Genomic DNA, 23,947 nt, shown 5'->3' with positions numbered 1-23,947 from the left:
ACAGAACATTGATTTCACCAATATTCAAGCATGAATGTATTCAAATTCATGTGACTTATAGACAAGGAAGAAAATGGGTATCTTACCCCTTCTAGCTGTTCCTTTTTCATCTCTTCTCTGACATTGACTTATTTGCTATCCACAGGTCAAGAGAAAAGTTTTGCCTTAGCCCACCTTACTACCAACTTCTTGACAAAAGAAATTTATGTCCCTGGGAATGGAAAAGGGCAACGCACACTAAAGGAAGCCCTGTGAAGTAGGGCACTCACTGAATAGCCCATGTCTTTCACTCTCCTCTCTGTAAACATCTAAATCAGAAAGGCTTACCTGAACAACCTCTAATATACTCAGTGAAACGAAGCTAAGAAAAAGATTTCCCAGGTAACAAAGTTCTGCGGTCGGGGGAGAGCTAGAAATCAACCTCTTGCCATGACAAATGGCAGTCACGTCTTTAAAGTGGGTGAATAATACAACTGGTAATAAGAATTGCCAAATGACAACATAGCCTTTCACTTTTGTCTTTTCACCCATAGGAGCATAAGCCTTGAACGAGAGAATTTCCCGGAACCAACAAATGAGCTGAGCTGAGGTCTTCACTGCCCGCCACAACTGAGCGAAAACAAGCCCAGGTCAGTGCAAAAAGCCTTTTAAAACCCACAGGTCAACCAAGGAAAAGTTCTGCCACTGCTAACAATCTGAAAAGCTCAGAATGGCTAAATATTTACTTATAAAGTGGTAAGGAGAGGGGAGAGTAAACAATACATTTCAATTCATTGGTATCATACATTTCTCACAGAAATACAAATATAAAAAACACAAGCTTCACTTCACACACACAAGTTTGTCTCATTCAAAGAGCTATCTGGTATCTGGAGGAGAGACCAAACCTTTTCTTTCTTTCTTTTTTCTTGTACTTTAGATGAAGGGTTACAGAACCAATTAGCTTCTCATTAAACAGTACACATATTGCTTTGTGACATTCACTGCCAACTCTATGACTTGTCAACACTCTCCCTTCTCGACTTTAGGTTCCCTACTACCAGCTTTCCTGGCAGCTCCTGCCTTCTCGTCCTTGCCCGAAGGCTGGTGTGCCCCTTCAGTCTGGCTTTATTTTATGGGCCTGTCTAATTTTTAGATGAAGGGTGAATCTCAGGAGTGACTTCAGTACTGAGCTGAAAGGGTATCTGGGGGCCATATTCTCAGGGTTTCTCCAGTCTCTGTCAGGCCAGGAAGTCTGGTCTTTTTTGTGTGAGTTAGAATTTTTTTCTACATTTTTCTCCGGATCTGTCCAGGATCCTCTATTACAATCCCTGTCAGAGCAGTCGATGGTAGTAGCTGGGCACCATCTAGTTGTGCTGGACTCGGTCTGGTGGAGGCTGTGGTAGTTGTGGTCCATTAGTCCTTTGGCCTAGTCTTCCCCTTGTGTCTTTGGTTTTCTTCATTCTCCCTTGCTCCAGACGGAGTGAGACCAGTGGAGAGCCACTCTCAAGCTTTTAGGATCCCAGACGCTACTCACCAAAGTAGAATGTAGTACATTTTCTTTATCAACTGTGTTAACCAACTGAGCTAGATATTCCCGAGACCGTGGAAGAGAAGAGACCAATTTTTATAAGTACCAATTTAGCATGCTTTCTCCAACCCCAGGTGACGTCAGCAATTTTCTCTATGCCTCAAGTGAAACTAGCACAGAAATCAGAACCCAAATTCTATACGACATTCCCATTTGCCTAACTCAAGACGGACCCTGGTAGGTGGGAACTGAGGGATCATTGGTTAGGACATGGTGAAGTAGGAAAATTAAAACGTCTGCAAAACTTTAACAAACAAACAAACATGTCTGCCAGTCACAGGCCAGCGGGATGACAGAGAAGGTCTGGGAGGCTGTGTCAGAATCTGCTGGCATCTTAGAGACAACAGAACAAACAGATGTTCAGTGATTCCCTGGTCCGAGGCTCTGCTAACATTCAATTAGCCTGACTGAGACTTCTCAGGTCTGAAGACCCCTCCTCCACTGCATAGAATGCTGTAGAACCCATCGAGAGCTGAGACCAATTAAAAGACCAAGGGTGATTATGCATGTCTATCCAAATATGGTTATTTGGATATTTAAAGAGATGAAACCAGTCCTACAAATCTCATGGCCAAACAAACCATTTTTGTTTCTGGCATTAAGATATTTGTCACTCATGCATTCACATTTACAACATTGGTTTATTGAAAACCCAGCATTTGCTAGTCTCTCTGGTGAGCACGAAAGATAACACAGTAAAAAATATCAGTCTGTGACTCCATGGTTCCTGTATTTACTCATTAGGTAGAACTGACCAACCATCTTTCCCTTCAAACATCATCCAGATAAAGAAACTGTACTTACTGAAATGAGCGTTTAATGTTGGCTGTACACCCAGGGAAGAAGCTACAGCCCTCCATACGGCTCTACCCTTCCCTTTTCCCTAAAAAATTCATGGGCATTCCAAATGAATATATATGCATGTACAAATATTTTTTAAGGTGAATGCTTAATAGTTGGTTTTATGAAAAGTGTGCTGTCCTCCTCAGTGTTGCCAAGAAATGTGTCTCAAGCAGGAGTATAAAACGAAGTTATTGGGTTTTATCTTCAGATATGCTCTTTAAGACTCACCTACAGCAACTTCTATCCACTCAGTAACCTCCATCCAAATCAAAAGTAGCCCTTTTAGGACACAAGAGGTAACTCTGTTCAGCCAAGGCCAAAGTGCGTACCCAAAATTGGAATTCCCGGTTGCTGTTGAGTCAATTCCAACTCATGGCAACCTCATGTGTTTCAGAGTACAACTGTGCTCCACCAGGTTTTCAATGGCTGTGATCTTTTAGAAGTAGGATCAGCAGACTTCCCTTCCAAGGTGCCTCTGGGTGGATTCAAACCTCTGACCCTTCTATTAGTGGTTCAGTGCTTAAACGTTTGTACCACTTAGAGACTGCAAAGCTGGAATTAGGTAGTCAGAGTTCAAGACGTCCTAATTATTCAAATCCTTAATGATTTACAGATAAAAATGTCTTAAGGTCTTACACTGTAAATGAACAATAAAAGTAGTACCAGTACTCCTGGAGAATATGCATCAGTAAGAATTTAAAAGACATCTTAGATATTATGAATTAAACAAGCAAAATGTATTGTGCTATCAAATACTGTAGGGTAGTAGGTCTGGGTGTTTTTTTTATCAAATACTGGTTTATTGATATCAATGAAAGTATCACCTGATTCATGAAAAACTAAGGCAGAATAATACAAGCTTGCTCAGGGTCACAACTGATGCGGAAACACTAAGGTCAAAGCCCAGGTTTTCTGTTGTTCTCATACCAGCTGAAATTTAAGACTTTGGTGTCAACCAATCTATGTATCTCAAAATGGCAGGTTAGATGATCAAGCCATCCTTGACCATCCCAAAGGGTGATTTTTGCCAGCATAAAGAAGACAAAATGGCTCTGTGAGTCTGAGGATCTACATCACATCAGAACAAGACATCCTGCCATAAAATACCACAAAGAAGTGTTTAGTTTACATTTCCCCAAAGTCACTGCAGATAAGGGACAGACTCCTCAGAGAGTCTGATTGTACTTGAGTTTGGGGGAAAACCAAGAAAATTTCTAAACATTTCTAATAATATTAACTAGATTTAATCCCAAGTAGAAGTTATGTGGCCTCAGTTTCTGGTGACCAGCTATGAAGCTTCTAACAGCATAGTCTTACCAAGCATCATAATTGCTTTTAAGACAGCAAACACAGCTCCCACTTCGATGCTGTTGTGAGCAGCGGCTAGGAGGTGTCGATCACAAGACGATCTTATTCCAGGGAAAGGTTTGCCTGTGAGAACAACAACAAACATTCAATAGGCTCATCGCCATCACAAACTGTCTCCTGTAATCATTTATATTCTGCAGGGCCTTTCGTTGGCAGGCTGTGGGCACTTAATTGCCATTAGCTAGCTCTAATTGATGTTTCCTGTATTCACTAAGAAACACTGCCAGGATTGCCTACTTAATCTTTTCTTTTCAATTATTAAAAAGATGTCTTAGGGACATGTACCTAAAAGATTAGAAGGACTTGCATATACCTGTACTGATTCTTACACACACACACATATACATACCTATATGGAAATGATCTTTATGAATGGTCTTCCTTAACACCCGTAGAATTCTTACCTCATTCCTATCACCTTAGCAGAAGAATAAGTGAATCACTATTGCCCTAAGCTGCTATGGTATGGTTCACAGCCAATATACGCAGTATAGCAGAGGCTCATCCCGCCCACCGGCATGGCTTTGCCTAACACCAAAGGTATTTTTATTGTGTTTTAACTCCTGATTTGCATTTCTCAATGTATCCTGATGTTACATAATCAGTGAAAAGTGCTGGAAGCCGTCTCCGGGGCATTATCTCACGCCTTAATCACCCGAAAGCGAGTCCACCAAAATCAGGATGGACCAGGCTGTTGGGTCACTTTAGAACCTACAACTCCAAATGAAAGTGCAATCAGAGATTTTTCAGCTGTCAGCTCACCTGATGCTTGAGGTAATAAGCAGGCCTGGGGAGCGCGGAAGAGATGAAGCAGCAGTCGACATGTCATTCTTGCTCCAGGCTCGGCATCCGCATCTCCACAAGCTAGGGAGAGAGGATTTTAAAACCAAGCTTTTTTTAACATATCCAAGTACGAGTCTTCAGGATTCTTAATTAAGCTTATTTTGCCGGAATAACTTAAATAAACACAGCTTACAGTAGAAAGTTAAGATACTGACTGCTTTTCTAAGAAACTTGATTGCATCCTTAAAATATAATAAAACGGCAAGGTTCAATCTTTTTCTATTGGGATCTATTATTACTTGGTATAAAACTGGTATGGTAGTTCTACCGTCTCCACCTTGATGCCACACCACCTCCCAGCGTATGTTCCCTCAAACGCTACTTTTACTGTCTTTTGATGGTGGGTCCCATCCCACCAATGGAATGAGCAAATAACAAAATGACGACCCGCATGCTGCCTTACCTGCCGCGAGGAGAGAGGGAAGTGCAACGTGCTGCACGACGTCCTCCAGGGAAAAACACTGTCGTGCTATCAGAATAGCAATGAAAGTAGCTAATGAATCATGGAATGAAAGGTCACTCACCTTCAAGAAAAACATTGACATGTTTTAATACCTAACACCCTCTTAAGTCATATCTAAGACTAATATCTAAGAGAATGTTGCCAATACCGACGAGATCTCACATTCCAAAACAAACCCACAGAGTGAAATGGTAGCTTTTTATTATTAACCTCGAGGTCAACTTCTCTAGATTGGTTTGGGTTTTAGGTCAACTTCTGATAGGAGCCCCTGGGTGGCTCAAACAGTTAACGCCTGACTGCTAGTCGATAGACTGGCGGTTTGAACCCACCTAGAGGTGCCTCGGAAACAGGCCTGGTGAACGGCTTCTGAAAGTTCAGAGCCTTGAAAACCCCATGAAGCAGTTCTACTCCGCAGACATGGGGTCGCCCTGAGTCGGAACTGACTTGATGGCAACCATCAACAACAACTGGCCTATTTTTACTTTCTAAGACAAAGAATGAGGTTAACCTGCATTCCAATGCTGTCAGAAGATACTGAGTTGTGTTACGTGAACATTTAACTAAAATAAAAAAAAAATAATAACTAAAAAGGTAAGAATCTACAAATCCCTTTTAGCAGAATGCAATAAAGTGTGTCATTTAAGGCCAAGAATATTAGGGAGCAAGGGAATGCCACAGGGTTCCTCTAGTTGAAAAACAAGCCTCACTAATGTTCTGGAATTCCCACCAGTGATAATAAACAATGATTAATATTATTAAATTAGTTTTAATGACAACCCTGAAAGTTTCCAAATTTTTTTAAAAATAACAAAACAAAGACAAGAGAAAGAGGAGGAAAATCGATTTAGTCACAGTGAAGTCTTTACAGATCTCACAAGATTTTGGCAGAGAACAGTAACCATAGTAATCATCACAGCAGCCTCCATGCTGAGTTGTACTATATGCCAGGCACTGTGGTTAGCAATTTACAAAATTCACCTCATTTGACAGCTCAACACTGTGAGGTTCATGCTATTATTAATTTCACTTTTACAGATGAGGGAATAAAGCAGAAGGTGTGTGTAACCAAAAAAAACAAACAAGGGGTTAAGAAACTGTCAAATAAAGATAAAAATCTAGGTCTTTTCTGTCTGGAAAAGCAGGCCACAGTTATGGGAGAGATGGATCGATGATGGATTAAAAAAAAACCAAACCCACTGCCGTCGAGTCGATTCCGACTCATAGCGGCCCCATAGGACAGAGTAGAACTGCCCCATAGAGTTTCCACAGAGCGCCTGGCGGATCTGAACTGCCGAACTCTTGGTTAGCAGCCGTAGTACTTAACCACTACGCCACCAGGGTTTCTGGATGATGGATAGATGGATGGATATATAGACAGGTAGACAGACAGATAGGCAGGCAGATGGACAGACACACAGACACACACACAATCTTAACAGGTATCCACAGAATAGATACAGGATTGTCCACCCATTCCTGGGATGGCAGAATTAGGGAACAAACCTTCAACTGGGAGGTAGTTAAAAAAATAAAAAAAGCTCTTCTATACGTAAGATACATTAATTATATGACATGGTTTACTCCAAGACATGACAGCAGGCAGAAACAGATAAATAAAGGAAGAATCGAGACAGATTTTTAAAAAATTCTCACATGATGAATGCAATGTGATACTGGTGGGAATCAGTGATATGTACAGATATCTCTTCAATGCCTTTCAGATACAATCACTAAGAAAGTGTGGACATCTCCTTGAATCCAGGCCCAGACATGCTTAAGCAGCATGGCAAAACCTCTATTACTGGAGTATACTATGTACTTGAATAGAGAAGAGAAAAAAAAAAAAAATTTTTTTTTTTTTTTTTGAAGCTGTAATTACATCCCATGCCATGAGAAACCCAAGGCACTTAGTGAGAACCAAGACCAAATAGCTCTGAAGTGGCCATCACCAGTTAAAACAAGGACACTCCTGGCATTTCTGCTATAGTTTTGGCTATTCATTTTATTTAGTTCCCCCCTCCCTCCCCCCATTTGTTTAGTCCTTGGCAACTACACTGTGATTTACTGCTTTTGGACAAAGAAAGAAAAAATATTTTACAACATTTCAGTTAAGGGCTGAGCCAATTTAAAACAAAAAAACAAAATGACCTACTAGCTAAATATTGAAATGCACAGTTCATTTTTTAAACAAAGTAAGAAACTTACATCGACGGTGCAGAGAACATCATTAAACCCCCACACGTGATTTGAAGAACAACAAAGAGCCTTCAGAACCCCCAGCCATTCTGAACTCAGAACAGTGCAGCAAGCTGTCAGCTCAGAGGAGAAATTGGCTATGTCGTTAATCCTAGAAAATAAAAAGAAAATAGTAGGAAGTAACCTTACACAAAACAGAAATAACACAACGCAATACACTTGATGATCACATATTTCACTATGGACGAAAAAGCCATTCATTTTCTTAGATTCATGGGTACAATAAATAGCCACTTGTCAACCAAGCTAGCAGAACTTGAGGTATAAGGCAGAAGTCAATCACTTCAAATTTCTTCTAATATTTAATGTTATTAACCCATAAACAACAATTAGTGCAGATGTGAATTCCAAACCAAAAAACCAAACCCCGTGCCTTCGAGTCGACTCCGACTTATAGTGACCCTACAGGACAGAGTAGAACTGCCCCACAGAGTTTCCAAGGAGCACCTGGCGGATTTGAACTGCTGACCCTTTGGTTAGCAGCCGTAGCACTTAACCACTACGCCACCAGGATGTGAATTAGCATATTTTTAACTCTTTAAATGTATCTGATCTATAGATTCACATTTAGCCAACGCCTTTAGGGTACTCAACAAAAAAAAAAATTAAAGACACTATGTCACTTTGCTAAATCCGAATACAATTTATATTAAATATAGATATTTTATCTACATTTTGTCATACATGTTTTTGTACACCGATCCTGTAACTCACAGACCAGATCCAAAGCATGTCATGACAGAACAACAGGCCAGAGAATGATGTCCCACAGATTAAGGCAATTATAGGGTTTCACAGATGTAAATTCAGGAACAAAGGAAGATGAAAAGCAGCAAAGAGCAGCCAATTGTCAGCCCAGATAATTACTAAAGGCCATAATTGCAAATGGAGGCATCAAGGCAGCAGCTCTTTGATTAATCAAGAATTCCAAGATAACCCATCTTACCTTCCAGCGTCCTGATGACCCATACATACATTCATGAGCGTGTTGCATACAAAGCTGTAGCGACTGGCCGCATTGTCACTAAGGATCTTGCCAAGCATTGAATAGTTGATGCTACGGGCTGACGGGTTCGCAATGAAGTCCATCATGAAGTCAGGGTCCCATCGCAAGTTAGAATTTGCAGGCATCACATTGTTATATATGGTTTGCTTTACTTTTGAACAGGCACTACTAGAGGTTATAAGAAGAAGAGTTAAAACGACAAACTAGAATAACTAGAAACTTATTTCACTTCAGCACCGACGAAGTGAATGCAACTGTAATGTGTTGATTAGAAAAGATTCACATTACGAGTTCTTAAATGCGACTTAGTAAGCAGCACTAAGCATAGTACCTGAAACATAGTAGGTGCCCAATAAGTAACTGCTGATGACTGGGTAGAAGAACAAAACAGAAATAGGGCATTTGGTTACTAACCTTAATTATTTTACAAATCTTTTCAATATTTTAAATGTTCTAAAAATCAAAGGATTTACTGAGGCTTCTAATAAGTGCCTTTAAATAAGAAAGGGCTATTACTTAAGAATGACAATGGATTCAGGTATACTAGGAATAATCTGGTGTTTTCGTCTTGATTATATCTCCTATAAAATTCTTTCTCTAAGTACAGTGTATCAGTGATGGCCTGTGTGCCAAGGGTACTCTGGGCACGGTGTGAAAAAGAGAGCAACGTTCCTTGCCTTCCAGGAGCGTAGAACGGAAAATACACAAATTTCACGGGAGTGAAAAAAAACCATCATGTCACTCAGAGAAATTTATCCTGTTTCTCAAGAGTTTTAAAGAGATTTTTTCAGAGCCTGGTCTATCACATGGAAACAGTTCATGTTTCAGCAAGTTACATCTGGGTAAAAACCCACTGCCATAGAGTCAATTCTGACTCATAGCGACCCTACAGGACATCTGAGTAAGGTACAGAATATTAATAGAGGAATTAGAAAGTATCTACTCCAATCCTGTTCTGTCCTGGGTGGCACCAACAGTTAAGTGCTTGACTATTAGCTGTAAGGTTGGTAGTTTGAACCCACCCAGAGGCACCTCAGAAGACAGGCCTGGAGGTCTGCTTCCGAAAAGTCACAGACTATGGAGTTCCATTCTGTACATGTGGGGTCACCACACAGACTATGGCATTCTATTCTGCACATGTGGGGTCGCCATGAGTAGAAACTGACTCGATGGCAACTAATAACAACAATGACGAGAGAACTGGAAAGCGTTTCCTCCAATCTGCTCTGCTGATGTGGCTAAAGGACGGCTAGCTAATTTCAAAGCTCAGATTCTATATAAACTTAGCTATGCAAAGCCAGGTAGTGTGGTGGTGAAGTGGTTCGGCTGCTAACCAAAAGGGTCAGCAGTTCAAATCCCCCAGGTGCTCCTTGGAAACCCTAGGGGGTAGTTCTACCCTGTCCTGTAGGGGAGCTGTGAGTCGGAATCCACTTGACGGCAATGGGTTATTCTTGCCTACTTGCCGTGGAAAACAAATCTGGAAGCAGGATTTGCCTTCTCTATTCAAGAGCTCCTTTATGCAGCAGCAGGTCATTTTTGGGGGGTTAAGTTTTTAGCAGCACATTTATTTGTGGTTAAGGTGACACAATGACTTTTGTTTACCCCATAAGAATAGGGGTAAGTAAAGCTACATAAATAGTAGACAGAAGTGATTTCCTCAAAAATCGCTCTTTACCCTGAACTGTGGTGCTGTAGCCACTGCTAAATGCTTCAAGAAAAGACTGCCCAGTTCAATGTTGACCAAAATGTGGCTTCAGGTTTCCTCCATCAGAATCACCTAGGGGCTTACTAAAAATACGGATTCCCAAGCCTCACTGTGAGTGTACCTAACCTGTATTTTTAACGAGCTCTCCCAGGTAAATCTAATGTCAAATAATGCTTGGGATGCCTTGGTCTGACAAACGGGCCTGCAGGCACCCACCAACTGGCAATAATTACAATCCGCTAAGCTCCCTGCCTTTCTTTGCAGACAGGTTGTCAGCAGTCACTGATGGATACAATTTCCATTACGGAGTCAAGAAATTTTCAAAATGGTAGACACTGGATCGTCTCCAGTGCTTTTAAAAATCTCTTTTTCCTGTCTTATTTTTACCACACTTTCCAGTCAGCTTTTCATTCACTCTTATTCTTCATTTGTTTTACACTCCCACTAAACATGAAACAAAAACAAACTTTACTCTTTGCTGGTTCCCTCCCTGGCACCATATTCTTGGTTTACTCTGCCTCCCAACTGGCTTGAGTGCTTAACAAAGCTGACTTCTGCAAGTCATAAAATCTAACCTTCTTCTAGCCAATGTGCCATCGAATTCTACCAAATCTACCCATGCCAGTCTTTGGGAATCTAAATAATTTGGTTTGCCCTTCCTAATTTTTATTCAGCCCCCACTTTTCTTTCAATAGAAAGACTCCTCTTGAGCAGCCTGTCTCCTATTCCTGCCTGGATTGTGTGATTTCTCCAGACACAGCGGCTGAGGAGAAGTCTTCACCCTTCTAGTCTTCCTGTCTAATTTATTACACTCTTTTGCAATGAGCCTCTATGTTTTAATAAAAAGCCAGCTGCCATCTAAACCACTCTTGGATTCTTCCCCACTCTCTGCCACAGTCACGAAATTAAGCAAACAACCTTCAGACCTTCTCCATCTGAAACTGCACGTATCAGAGAAATCTCGTAGCATACAAAAGCAACACACACCTTGGAATGAAAAAGGCTTACATTCAAATCTAGGCTTCGTCATTTATTAACTCGTCACTAGGAATGATCATTTGTTGAGGGAGATCATCATTTTTACTTCCTGGGGTTGTTGTGAGAATTCAAGATCCTTATGAAAATGCGCCAGGGCAGTGCTCGGCACACAGCAAGAGCTCAGTAAGCAGTAGACGCGAGTAGTGGTATATTTCTCCCATTGTTCCTCTTACACAGCCTTGTGGCTGGTGTTTCAGGTGCAATTATTATCACTGATTTATGAGTATACGAATAGAAAGCTCTCTGTGTACCTAGGAGGATTTTTTTGTTCTGTTTTTTCTTAATCCCAAAATCCAAACAGACACTTGACTTCAAGATATTCCCAAAAAAAGTTCCATTTCAGTTCCATTTCTTTCACGGAGGAAACTTTAGACAATGCCTCTCCCTGTGATGCACCACTTCGCTGATCCTAAATAATCCCTCAACCCACTGCTGGGGCCCTAAATTACCATACATAAACAGTGCACATTGCTTAAGTTAACTCATTAAACCTACTTGTACTACAGTGCAGGGGCACTGGGGGTCAAATAGGCTGCCTCAGTGGACCTCACATAAAGTTTATAATTCAAATTGTATTTTAAATTTAAAACATAAAATATATAAAATATTCATCAATTATTCAGTATAACTTATTTTAAAATGTACTATGTATAAAGGAGCCCTGGTGGCGCAGTGGTGAAGTGCTCAGCTGCTAACTGAGAAGCTGGCATTTTGAATCCACCCGCCACTCTGCAGGAGAAAGATGTGGTGGTCTCCTTCCATAAAGATTTATAGCCTTGGAAATCCCATGGGGCAGTTCTACTCTGTCCTATAAGGTTGCTTATAGGGCTGGCAGTGACGTAGTGGCAACGGGTTTGGTTTGGTAGGTCTGCACAACTTACAACAAAAACAGAATCATAAAAAATAATCCTTTATTTGTTGAAGAAATAAAATTGGTCAGAGTTGAGTATTTTATGACCTAAAGTCATTTCAATTGAGGAAAAAAAAACCTCTATGATCATTCATATATATATATATATATGTATGTATACACATATACACACACATATATATATAGCACATGGTCTTTTATTGCCCCTATGTATTTTAATATTTATGGTTTAAACAAATCTTGAGTTATATTTAAATTACTGCCTGAAAGACATAAATTATAATGAATTTTCATTACTAAAAAGTGTAACGGTATTGGCTGGGTCACTACCAAACAGTCATAACCGTATTTGTAGGCGACTGGTTTTCTTTTACCAACCTGAAGAGGTCTCCAAATTTACTTCTGAGGTGGCTACATGACACGTACAGATCATAGAGGTAGGCTAAGATGCATCTTTCAGGGGAAGAACATTCTGAGGGGTTGACAACGTGCTTGACCACACCACACAACCTGAGAAGGAAAATACATGAAGAAATCAGGCATGCGCATTTAACACGTGTATCATCATTGGAATCTTTTAAATGAGGCTATGTCCACGTTTTACTTGGGTAAGAAAAGAAAAAAAAGATAGATGATTGAAACTCATCATTATAGCAAACAGTGAATATAGTACCCATTTTCTATTTGTGATATTAGACTGGCAGACATAAAAGAGCTTCAGAAATGCCACTAACAGTAATAATCGGAAGGAGTTCAGAGGGTATGCATGGAGGAGTCTATCTGTTAAGTTGCTGTGACCAGGGGACATAACTGAGTTGCAGTAGAGAATTTCTCTGCAGTAGAAAGAGTCACGATTGCAGTGAGTTTGTCAAGATCTCCAGCTGACTTTTTTTTAAGGAGCGATTCTTTCAACGAGTGGATCCGAGGAATCCATTTCCAAGGGCAGAAGCTGGTTCTGGCACAAATTTGATGAACTCACAGTTTGGGTTACACCTCCCACTTGTTCAATTAAACTAGAAACTACTTAACAGTTTATCTTTTATAAAAACTTAAAATCCCTTAATTTTTAATGACATTCTCTGCCAACTCTTTCAATTCACAAGTACCATTACTACTCAATTCTTTGCCTTTATCCCCCAGCCAGAACTACGGCCTCTTTGGAGGTCAACACAGAAGGAAACACTAGTTGTCCATCCACCTATATGAGTCTGATTCCACCACCATCTTGTATTCCATTATGGAGTCCAGCCACATGGTAGTTATCACCAATGATCCAGATTACTGAGCACCTGCTTCACCTTTCTGAGGCTTAGACAGGTGGAGTGACTTGTCCAAAAGCAAAGAGTTAGTTCACAGCAGAGCCAACATGAGAGTTTAGGCCCTTCAGATTCTCAGGCCAGAATTCTACTCTGGGGGAGGATGGGGGGTGGACGAGCATATGGGACGTCAAAGCCAAGAAAGACACTAGAATTACAAAGGCCCTAGTGGAACCCCAGAGACAGCGTCAAGCATGGCAATGTAACGTCCCAACCCCTGTGAAGTGACATCAACTCACAGGGTCCCTGGAGGTAGATAAAGGCTGTCAATGAGAGCAAGAGCGTCACACAATTAAGAGGTAGAAGACTCAACCTGCTGTTAACTATAATAACAAAATAACTCCTGATATAACAGTACAGCAGAGTTATCCTGTGATTACAATATTTGCTGAGAGCTGCAAAGTATAGCAGTCAACGTATCCTCAACTTCTCTGACTTGTCAGAGGTAAGAAAAGCATTTTACAGTGAGCCGGTATACCGACTCATACAAGCACAAGAAAACTGAAATAACGATCTTGGGAAAAACACTTATCCTTACTACGTATGATAAAGTAAAAATATAACAAAGTTTGTATTGATTATGATTTTACTAATATTTTATAGAACATAAATTTTAATGCCAAAATAAACGATACTGAAATCAAGAAATTGATCTTGAAATAAACCTACAATATGAAAACAAAAATACTTGTCACAGCCCATTAAATTCATTTCATGGCTAACTAATGGGTTGCCATAAACACTTTAAAAAATCTGGTATAAATCAGAAAGCATGCGTGAGCTTACGGTTACAAAGGCTTTTAACCTAGTCTATGAGATTTATTTTCTACATATCCCCTGGGTATTTCACTTTACCAGGCACTTTTTTTTTTTATTTATTTAACAAACCTCAGTCTCAGTTTCTTGACCTGTAAAATTTAACTAAATATTCAAACCTTTCAGGGTAGTTGAGGGCTATTCAATAATTCTATATTTCCTTAATTCTAGGATATAACTTTTCTCACATTAAAGTTTCTGAAATGTTTGATTTTATTTTACAACCTATGTGTACAATTAATGTGGCAGCATATTCTATTTTCCTCAGAAAAGCTGCTAACTGGATGTCATCTAAAACATAGGATAAACTTGTTATATGTGCTAGATGACCAAAACAAGGTACTGTGGAACCAAAATGCCTCAGGACTCTTCTGAGTCCGAAGAGACGGGATGGGGAAAAAAAAGTCTCTTTTTGAATAAAGCTCTGGGGAAAGGGGTGGAGAATCGGTAAAAAGGAGTACAGCATAGGTTTTTAAAGATCCCATGATATTTCTCTGATCCCCTTAACCTCAGTCTCTAATGGGAATGCTATCAGGTAGTTGCTTAGCCCAAATTCACCAGCAGTAAGAGAGTAAACCTTAGCCTACAAAAGGCACAAAACAAAAAAGCCTGGGAATCTGTGAATCAAGGAAGTTATCTGTTCTAGATTAACTCTGGTCAAAAGTTAGCTTTAATTAATCCAAGAAATGAAACTCAAGTACCAAGTCTCCCCAGTGACAATGTGTGCAAGGATTACTCGGTAATCTCGGCAATGTGTGCAAAGATTACTCGGACTCCCAGACGTTGAGTACTGACAACTGAAATCACATAAACAAAAGAAGTTGTTGACTATTCAGGACTCATAATAAGTCATGATGGTATGAATGGTATGGTGCTATGGTTGACTAGGCTTGTTCCCTTAGAAACCAGAAGGAAACAAAGAAGAAAGGCAGGAAGGCAGAAAAGCAGGCAGGCAGTGAGGAAGGGAAGAAGCGGGAGGCAGGAATCATACTTTATTAAAAAGAACATATTTTACATGGTGCTATTTCCTTCTCTGATAAGTGTCTTCTGGTAAACTTTTTTTTTTTTTTATTTCCTTCTCTGACAAGTATTTTCTGGTAAGCGCATTCTTTAACTGTGTTATATCCTGGCACTGCAACAAATACCAGTACTGTATTTCTTTCAAAACTACTATGATATTTAATCACAAATCACACATTCTAGGATTTGAAGACAATAATGACATGTCATATACCCACCCTTCAAACACCTGGGCCGTCTGATCGGGATTCAAGATCAGACAACTGTGGTATCGCCTCAGCACAGCCACAATGCAGACACACAGTCCGGTTGTATAGCTTCCTGCCAGGCTGGAAGATTTCAGGAGCAGTTCAGCTTCCACGACACTCAGTTCATTTAGTAGCTACGACACGAGACAAGACTGAGTTAAAATGTAGGTACTTTTACAAACCATGAACATACGGAGCCATTCTAATGCTATAGTCACGCACTGTTTAACGTCCACGATCAGTTCTGTGAAACAGGATGTTATGTGATTTGGACGTTGTGTGAACACCGTATTAAACACAGGCAATCCACAGGTTACGAACATCTGCCTTAGGGACAGATTGTACTAAAGAACAGACAGCCATAAGGCCTATTATTTTAAAATTTGAGTTAAATATGTATAATGATTCATAATAACGAATGCACACACAACTTTGTGACTCTCATGAACACACTGCAAGGTTTGGAAGTGTTTCAAATGTTACTTACACACACGACATTCCGTTCTCCAACTGGGATTTCTGAACTCTACCATAACCTTATGGGGGCCAGGGATGTTGCCCGAATGGATGATATACAGAGCATGACTGTATTTGATCCCCTCTTATCCTGCTCCACGTCCATAAAAGAACATAACAGCAGTTTTGGAAAACACAACCCGATGAATTTTATTTTTAATCTTTCATCAGTTTATAGAGCCTTTTTTTTTCTGTCTAGACATCACAGTGCAATCAGGAAGTACCTAACACTGAAAGAGTTACTGAAACTTTATGGTGGCCCAAAACTCTGGGCTGGGTATTTTAAAGAGAAAAATACTCTCACCCCTCACTTTTTCTTTTCCGCTTTCCCATTCTTTTTAATAAAATGGAAATTATTTAACATCATCTACTTATTAATAACACAGCTAACTCCTCCAGTAGAATAAGTAACAAAAAGTGAGTCTTGTATTCATTGACAAATAACAGCAGACAGTAAACAAACCCAAATATGAGCCTGACAAATATAACAAATCAAATCCTCAGGTTCTGTTCTTCTGCTTTTAATCTAAAATATTTTATAGAGAGCAAATAAACTCTCACTTTTCCCTAAACACAATACCAAAACATACCCACAGAAACTCAAAAGTCCCACGTTTTAACTGACTATGATGTATTTTAGCACCGATTACAATTATTTAACTGAAAAAATTTGAACAGAGTTGCAATCGAAAATGCGAAGTGAAGACTGTTGATGGGGAAAACAGAAATGCTACCCCATTAATTGTACATATAGGTTATAAAGTGAAATCTAAAACTATAGCAGCTCACATGTCCAGAGTGTGTTTAAATATCCCAATTATTTAGAATGTACTGGGTGATTAAGATAGTGTTAATCCATAAAGTTTGGCTGTCTTAGCATTCTAAATTGTACAACACCCAGTAGATTGGCTTTCCCCAAAACAAGAGGAGCCTGGTTTCTTTTGTACCTGTATTGCAAAGTCAATGAGTCCATTGATGTTCAGCGCTGGCTCCATGAGATCAAAGATAAGCTGGACATGGTGAGCCAAAGGGAGATGGTAGGATGTTCCAGAAGCAAAGCTTGTGATCTGTTCCAGCACGTTGTTAGAGATCTGTGCAAAAACAAAAATAATTACGAGGATGAACAGTCTAAGTAATTATCGACTTAGGTTATTTTAATTTGTAATTAAGGCACTTGAATATGTATGTAATTGTGACCAGGAAAAAGTTAAAACATTTCTGGAGAAAGCGGAGCCACGTAAAAACGAAAACTACTCCCTTACTACAACAGTGATTTGAAGAAATATGCCAAGCTGTCACTCAAATCTAGATCTTGACTCTCCTAAAGGCAGAACAACCATAAATATTAATTAATACCAATGGATTTGCCAAGCAAAATTGATTTGGTTTCATCTCAATTTTAAAAGTATTTTATTTCCATTACCAGCAGATTTTTCCCTCAAAATAGGACCAAGATGTAATGACAGAGGTACTGAATTGGAGATTATTTTATGTTGTTTATTACTATCATAAGGTAAAAATACTTGTTAGGTGCTATCAAGTCTATCCCAACTCATAGTGACCCCATGTGACAGATTAGAACTGCCACACAGTGTTTTCTTGGCTGTAATCTTTATGGGAGCAGATCGGCAGTCCTTTCTCCCCGGAGTCACTAGATGGGTTCGAATTGCCAGCCTTTCTGTTAGTAGGCTAGTGCTTAACTGTTTATTCCACCACGGCTCCATGATAAAAATTAACTCTTCTAAAGAAGGCAACTTGACACTTAAACATGTACTACTCAAAAGTTTGGAATGCTTCCAAATATGTTTATAAAATATATTTATAAAACCAACTAAGACTGAAAATATACATTGTATGAAGGATTTTTAAGGAAATGAAAATATCCCAATTAAATGGCTACCTGAGATGTCACCTGATGTTGATCAAAATAGGAAAGGAGCTGAAGTTTTGTGAACACAGTCTCCAGGGTTGGAAATGCTTCTTGTTTGTTCTTCCTGGCTTTTTGGCCTTCATCCACACCTAAATGAACAAAATGTAGACATGCTCTTTTCCATTTAAGAGAAGCTCTCGACTTTTTTAATGGACACTTCTTCCTGACGTATAACATATACACCAAACAGTACACAAACTCTTAAGAGTCTCTACAAAATGAACTCAGAAAATCAGGAAAACAACACACCAGAAGACCAAAAAAACCAAAGCAACTCATAGCGACCCAACAGGGCAGAGGAGAACTACCCCCAGAGTTTCCAAAGAGCAGCTGGTGGATTCGAACTGCTGACCTTTTTTGGTTAGCAGTCAAGCTGTTAACGACAGAAAACAAAACGTACAGAGGCCCCCTCAAATCCTCTCTAGTCATTTCTATTTCCCCAGGGGGCCGAGATCCTGACTTCTAATGGCTTGGATTCATATTGCCCACTTGGGAGCTTCATATAAATGGAAGCATTCAGTGTGTACTTTTCAAATGTGGCTTCTTTTACTCAACATGATGATTGTGAGATCTACCCATTTTGTTGTAATTTTAATTTCTTGATTCTCATTTACGTACAGTATTCCAATGTGTGAAGATACAACCACTTCCTCATCCATTCTAGTGAGTAGCTTCTAGATTTGAGCTATTATGAAAAGCGCTTCAATGAACATTTCTCACTGACTCTTAAACTACTATGAAATCAACAACGAAGGGGTAAAAATCACCCAGCCTCACTTAGACATACTAGGAAACTTCACTGGCCTGTTCTGAGGAGACATCTCAACCTTGATACTTTTCTCCACGCACTTAATATGTGAAAGGAAGAAAAGGAACACAATTCCTGACTCTTTCAGGAGTAGCAAAGAAATTATTCACATTGATGGGAAAGTGCTAGTTTTATCAATTTAGTATAAAGAGGTTTGGAGAAAATTCCCATTTAAAAAATATATTAAGCATGGCTTATTCCAGAGGGACTGCCTTATTCTTAACAGTTCAAAGAATAAAATCCAAAATTAGATGAAATCCTGTTTTAAAATATTTTTTTTTGTCATTATGATTTACAAAGTCAAATCTAAAGACACAAAGAAAAGATTAGACGGCTTATTCCTAAGGTCATTTCCAACACTCTGCTTATAAAAAGTTAAAGATGATGGAGGACGAGCGTTCTACCACTCACATCTCACCTGGGAGAGTTTGGTTTCAGAGAACAAATGTCACTTTACAGATGTCTCTACTAAAGACACAAGAAATGAACAAGGTGTCACTGAATTTAAAAAATATTTTTGCTAAAGGCAAATATCATGATTTTAGAAGATAACAGTAGAAGAAAGGAGAGACTTCCAACAATATGCAATTATAGTTTAGAGTTAAAAAAAAAAAAATTGTGTTTTAAGAAAGTCAAAATAAAAAAACAACCTTGATACCAAAGCAAAGAGGTATCAGAATAAAAGAGGGCTGCCTAATGTACGGTAGAGGATTGCCCAACTTTCATCAAGGGGCACCAAATGCAATGCAAAGAGTAAGAACTAACAAGTTCAACAAACTTACTGCTTTTTCCACATCTATTCTCAAAAGTGATTTTTGTCCTATAGGGTCGCTGTGAGTCGGAATCAACTCGACGGCACTGGCACTGGGTTTTATTTTTCTCAAAAGTGCAAATTAAGCATCAAATTTTGCTTCCACTACAGCTGCTCACAGGTCATGAGTATGTCTAAAATAGCCAATTTTTTAGATTCTTCTTTACCATGCTCCAAGGCATGGAAACGCTGGTGGCGTGGTGGTGGTTAAGAGCTACAGCTGCTAACGAAAAGGTCAGCAGTTCCAATCCACCAGGCACTCCTTGGAAACCATAGGGGGCAGTTCTACTCTGTCCTATACGGTTGATATGGATAGGAATCGACTCAATGGCAATGGGTTAACAGGTTATGATTCAAGGCCAAAAAGCTCACATCAACAGCCTTGGGTGTGACATGCTCAAAAAGTGAAGTTAATGTATTTATTCACTGCCCTACCTGGGACCAAAACAAATGAAACAGCTGACTTGAAGAAGCAGACCCAGCATGAGAACCCATAAATGCATCTTTTTCTTTTTTGGGGGTTGGGATGGGTAGAGGTGTGGTCCTAGTGGGCTCCATTTACCTACATATAGCTAACTTCTTAAAGCCTAATATAAAAGACATAGTCATCATTCTAAAAACCACAGCAATTGTGACTTGGCAGCTTATATCCAATTTCAAAGAAAAATGTAAGAAATGCGTGGTAGGTCTCAATAAGCTACATTATTTCAATTATATTTACATAACTAACAATGCAGTCAAAGTACGTAGATTTATCACATTTGCTAATTTAAAATGTATATTATTGTTCTTTTGTGGCTTAATTTTGGTTATCTTTTTTTTTTATCTCAGAAGTTTTGGCCTTCTAGAGATTATTATAGTGAACTTCATTAATGTTTTCAAAAGGCACATCACTGACAACTAAAAAGATGACTGAACCAGTAGCCGTCCAGTCAATTTCAACTCACAGCAACCCTACAGGACAGAGGAGAACTGACCCACAGGGTTTCCAAGGAGCAGCTGGTGAATTCCAACTGCTGACCTTTTGGTTAGCAGCCAAGTTCTTAACTATTGCACCACCAGAGTGCCAAAAAGAAAAAAAAAAAAAAAGGACTAATCAGTGTAAATGTAAAATGACAATTTTCAGCTGGAAATATTATCTGAACTTGAGATTATAAATTCCCTAGTCAAGGTCTGGCTGATCTGAGAACACTTCTAATGGGTTCCCCATAATTATATTTTTATGTGTTCTCAGAAATCAAATACATGAAAACCAAGCTCTGTTTTCCTACCTTACCACCAGTCTTCCTCCTAGCTGAAAAAAGTGAGTAAATTTCCACTAATCTGAAGTACAGTTAACTAATTTCTGCTGACCATACTAGATTTTAAATAGTGATTTAAACGTAAAGACTATCCACTAGAAGGAAGCTCACTGCTCCCAAATCAACATCTTTCTGAGAATGCCTTTCCAAGGCGGTGCTTCCCATTACTGATATCTCAAAGAGTAGCAGGCAGCAGCAACGATGTTCTCTCCCTGAGCTCTCAAGTGGGAACTGCCTAGCCAAGGGACTGGTCCAAAGATAGGACAGACTCCAGTCTGGACTTAAAAAGCTCTTTGTGACGGAAGGAAGCGGACTTGACAGAAAAGGATACCACACTGCCTTCCTCTCCTCTCTGCACCCCTCAGCCTTCCAAAACCAAGAAATATAAAATATCTCCACCCTCCCAGTACCCAGTGCAGTATCTCCACAGCCTCTCTAAAATTAATTTAGATAAAACACTTTATTACTGAGCTACCTAAAGGAGACAGTGTTTACCCCGTTTCCAAGTACACAAAAAGTAGCTTCACATATTCTTTGCTAACACATTACAGGGCTTGACTGTCCTTCTAAATTCAACCCATTTCCTCTTTTCTCTAAAGAGAGAGAAAACAGCTACATAACAGATCAACAGTTTTCTCAGACAGAAGCAAAATCCTTTTTCTAGCTTGATAATGACATGCCAGCAACGAGAGGGTTTCACTTCCCTTGCCACAACTCTTGGTTGTTCCCCAATGGAGCCAATATATTACAAAGTCCTCCATTGGGAGTGGATGGGAGCTACACAGAATGTGACAGGAATCACATGAAGGTGACGTTCCCATTGGGCACTAAGGTCTGTCAGCTCAGGAATCAGGCACCCAGAAGACCATATTCAGCCTGAAAAGCACATTACCCTTGTACCTCTATTGCTTGAGAGGAAGGAAAAGCTACTTGCAATATTTATATGTGTATTTTTCTCTAGGAAAGATCTAGTGCAGATAAGCTCTAATAATTAACCCTGTTACAGCCTGAAGACTACAGGTTCATTAAAAAACTACTTATTTTGTACTGAACAATGCAGTAAGTTTCCTAGAGCTGGCTTATTCCATGTGTAGGAAGAATGCAGTATGCACAGGGTAAACTCAAACGTCTACTTTTTAATATATATATATTATTAAAGTACTAGAGAAATAAACACCAGTAGTGGTGATGGGGTATACACAGTAGCATCATATCTTAAATCATACAACTGCCTAATGAAATAAGGCTTGGAAAGAGTAATTAGGCAAATGTGAAGTGGATGATTACAAAATTCACATTATGCAATGTGGTGATACAATATAATGGCGTGCCTTCACTATAAAAACTATATAAAAAGCATGGGGAGAGAATATTCCCAGTAAAGAAGGTATGATAGAGCAAATGACTTTTTTTTTTTACCTTGTATAAAAATAGCAGTATTTATTGCCGATAAATCAGAAGATATGGAAAAGGAAAAGAAACAAACATCACTCATAATCCCAATATCCTCCACAACAAAAAGAGAAACTGTCTCTTTCTTCCACCTTATTGTTTTGTAAAAATTTTACAGGTAGCCGCCACTATCTACTACAATTATTCTTCTGAATAATGGAAGATCAGCAACTATGCTTCCATAGTTTTCAATTAACATGCAACTGTCAGTTCCCCAAAGCAAAAGCAAACTTAAAAAAAAAAAAAAAAAAAGCAAGCCTACTTCCATAGAGTTAATTCTAACTCACAGAGACCCTACAGGACACAGTAGAACTGCCCTATAGGGTTTCCAAGGACTGGTGGATTCACACTGCCGATTTTTTGGTTAGCAGCCAGGGCACTGAGCCACTGGGCCACCAGGGCTCCAAAAAGCAAACTGTAAGCTTGAAAAATGGTTTAAAAGAAAAAAAAACAGTGAAATGGGCCTCTTCTAAACTAAGGGATTTCCAACCCACTCTTCAGTACTTCATTTAGTACTGCAGGAGAAAATTTGGGAAGCATTAAAGAGAAAGGAATAAAAATTATCTACATGTACCTGTGGAGTGGAAACCTTGGTGGCTTCGTGGTTAAGAGCTACGGCTGCTAACCAAAAGGTCAGCAGTTCAAATCCCCCAGGTGCTCCTTGGAAACCCTGTGGGGCAGTCCTACTCTGCCCTAGAGGGTCGCTATGGGTCAGAATCGACTCAATGGCAATGGGTATCTATGGAGTATGCTATTTTAGCTCTTTTAATACAGATATCACTATAAATGGAAACAAGGCCTTAACACTTAAATGGCCACAGAAGTGCTTATTCATATGTCACTGTCACAGTCATTCAGAAGAGGAAACACTCTGGTGACAGTGTCATGCACCACTTTGGCAAAGGCCCTGCTAAGAGGGAAGATGCCTGATGACAAAACGGGAGCGAAGGCTCTTTACCCCCGGTCTCCGCGGTGCTCTTCTTATTTAGGGTTTTCAGGATATCTTTGGTAATCTTCTTCAGCTGATGCCGGGCTTCCTCACGCTCTTTGCCGACTCCGTAGAGAAGGATTGTGCGTTGGTTACATTCGTGACTTGAGGATTCATCCTGGAAAACAGAAAATGCCTTCTGAAGCTCCTGTCTGCAGGGTTGGGGATGCATTTCACAGCCATGAAATGCACTAACCACAGCGTCGCCATGCTGCTTTGTGGTGGTGGCATTCTGCCCACCTTTCAATGCACCTCAACCTCCGCTGTCAACACCCTTGTTCTTCCAGTTTGGAACTTGCTAAAGTAAAAAAAAAAAAAAAAAAAGTGTCAACTGACCTGAAGTCTTAATAGAAGCATTTGATGTGGGCGCACCCTACATAGTAAGTTTTGGCTACTGGAAAACTTTTCATTTAAAAAAAAAAAAAAATTTTTAACGCAGTATTATTTCACATCAAGTAGTGTATCTAGTCCTACCTTTCCCTTAAGATAAATGTTATTTCTTTTAATAAGCTTCGTTTCATATACATATGTAAACAATGATATTAAGTATTTTATATTTTGAAAAAAATATCTTGTGAAGGTCCTCAGTAAATTCATAAAAAATATTTCACTGGCTTCCAACAAGAGTGTGTGATGCCTTTATACCTATTTCAAAATGACAACATAACAGAGTGTAGGTGTCATCGGGTGTGAGGTAAATAAATAGCTGGAAATCCAAACATGTTCTGACACCAGTACCCTTAACACGCCTGCCCCACACGCAGTGAATCCAAGCACT

At 39.5% G+C, this 23,947-nt stretch overlaps 2 protein-coding genes across 22 annotated transcripts in view; one reads left to right on the top strand and one right to left on the bottom strand.

Annotated features, from left to right (window-relative positions):
• Positions 1–23,947, bottom strand: part of MED12L (mediator complex subunit 12L) — a 352,938-nt gene that overhangs the window by 62,701 nt on the left and 266,290 nt on the right. For 15 of the 16 annotated variants that reach the window (XM_023555393.2, XM_064275606.1, XM_064275603.1 and 12 more), the window contains 10 exons: positions 23,140–23,287; positions 17,780–17,898; positions 16,827–16,970; positions 15,334–15,497; positions 12,342–12,473; positions 8,290–8,517; positions 7,293–7,434; positions 5,028–5,148; positions 4,544–4,645; positions 3,731–3,844 (listed from right to left, as the gene is read on the bottom strand). In XM_023555393.2, coding sequence (XP_023411161.2) covers positions 3,731–3,844; positions 4,544–4,645; positions 5,028–5,148; positions 7,293–7,434; positions 8,290–8,517; positions 12,342–12,473; positions 15,334–15,497; positions 16,827–16,970; positions 17,780–17,898; positions 23,140–23,287 — 1,414 coding nt within the window. The remainder of the gene's footprint in view (positions 1–3,730; positions 3,845–4,543; positions 4,646–5,027; positions 5,149–7,292; positions 7,435–8,289; positions 8,518–12,341; positions 12,474–15,333; positions 15,498–16,826; positions 16,971–17,779; positions 17,899–23,139; positions 23,288–23,947) is intronic. The other variant, XM_064275598.1, reaches the window with a different exon arrangement.
• The window catches only part of P2RY12 (purinergic receptor P2Y12), a 50,427-nt gene that overhangs the window by 15,118 nt on the left and 11,362 nt on the right, over positions 1–23,947 (top strand). For 3 of the 6 annotated variants that reach the window (XM_023555421.2, XM_023555417.2, XM_064275612.1), the window contains exon 1: positions 23,278–23,549. The gene's annotated coding sequence lies outside the window, so the exon portion shown is untranslated. Of the gene's footprint in view, positions 1–192; positions 382–533; positions 630–23,277; positions 23,550–23,947 lie in introns of those variants that run through there. The other 3 variants (XM_064275610.1, XM_023555422.2, XM_064275611.1) reach the window with 2 other exon arrangements.

This window comes from Loxodonta africana, chromosome 23 (assembly GCF_030014295.1).
Source record: "Loxodonta africana isolate mLoxAfr1 chromosome 23, mLoxAfr1.hap2, whole genome shotgun sequence".
NCBI classification, from domain to species: domain Eukaryota; kingdom Metazoa; phylum Chordata; class Mammalia; order Proboscidea; family Elephantidae; genus Loxodonta; species Loxodonta africana.
Note: the sequence above shows the minus strand (reverse complement) of the source record. Positions and strands in the feature narration are given on the sequence as shown.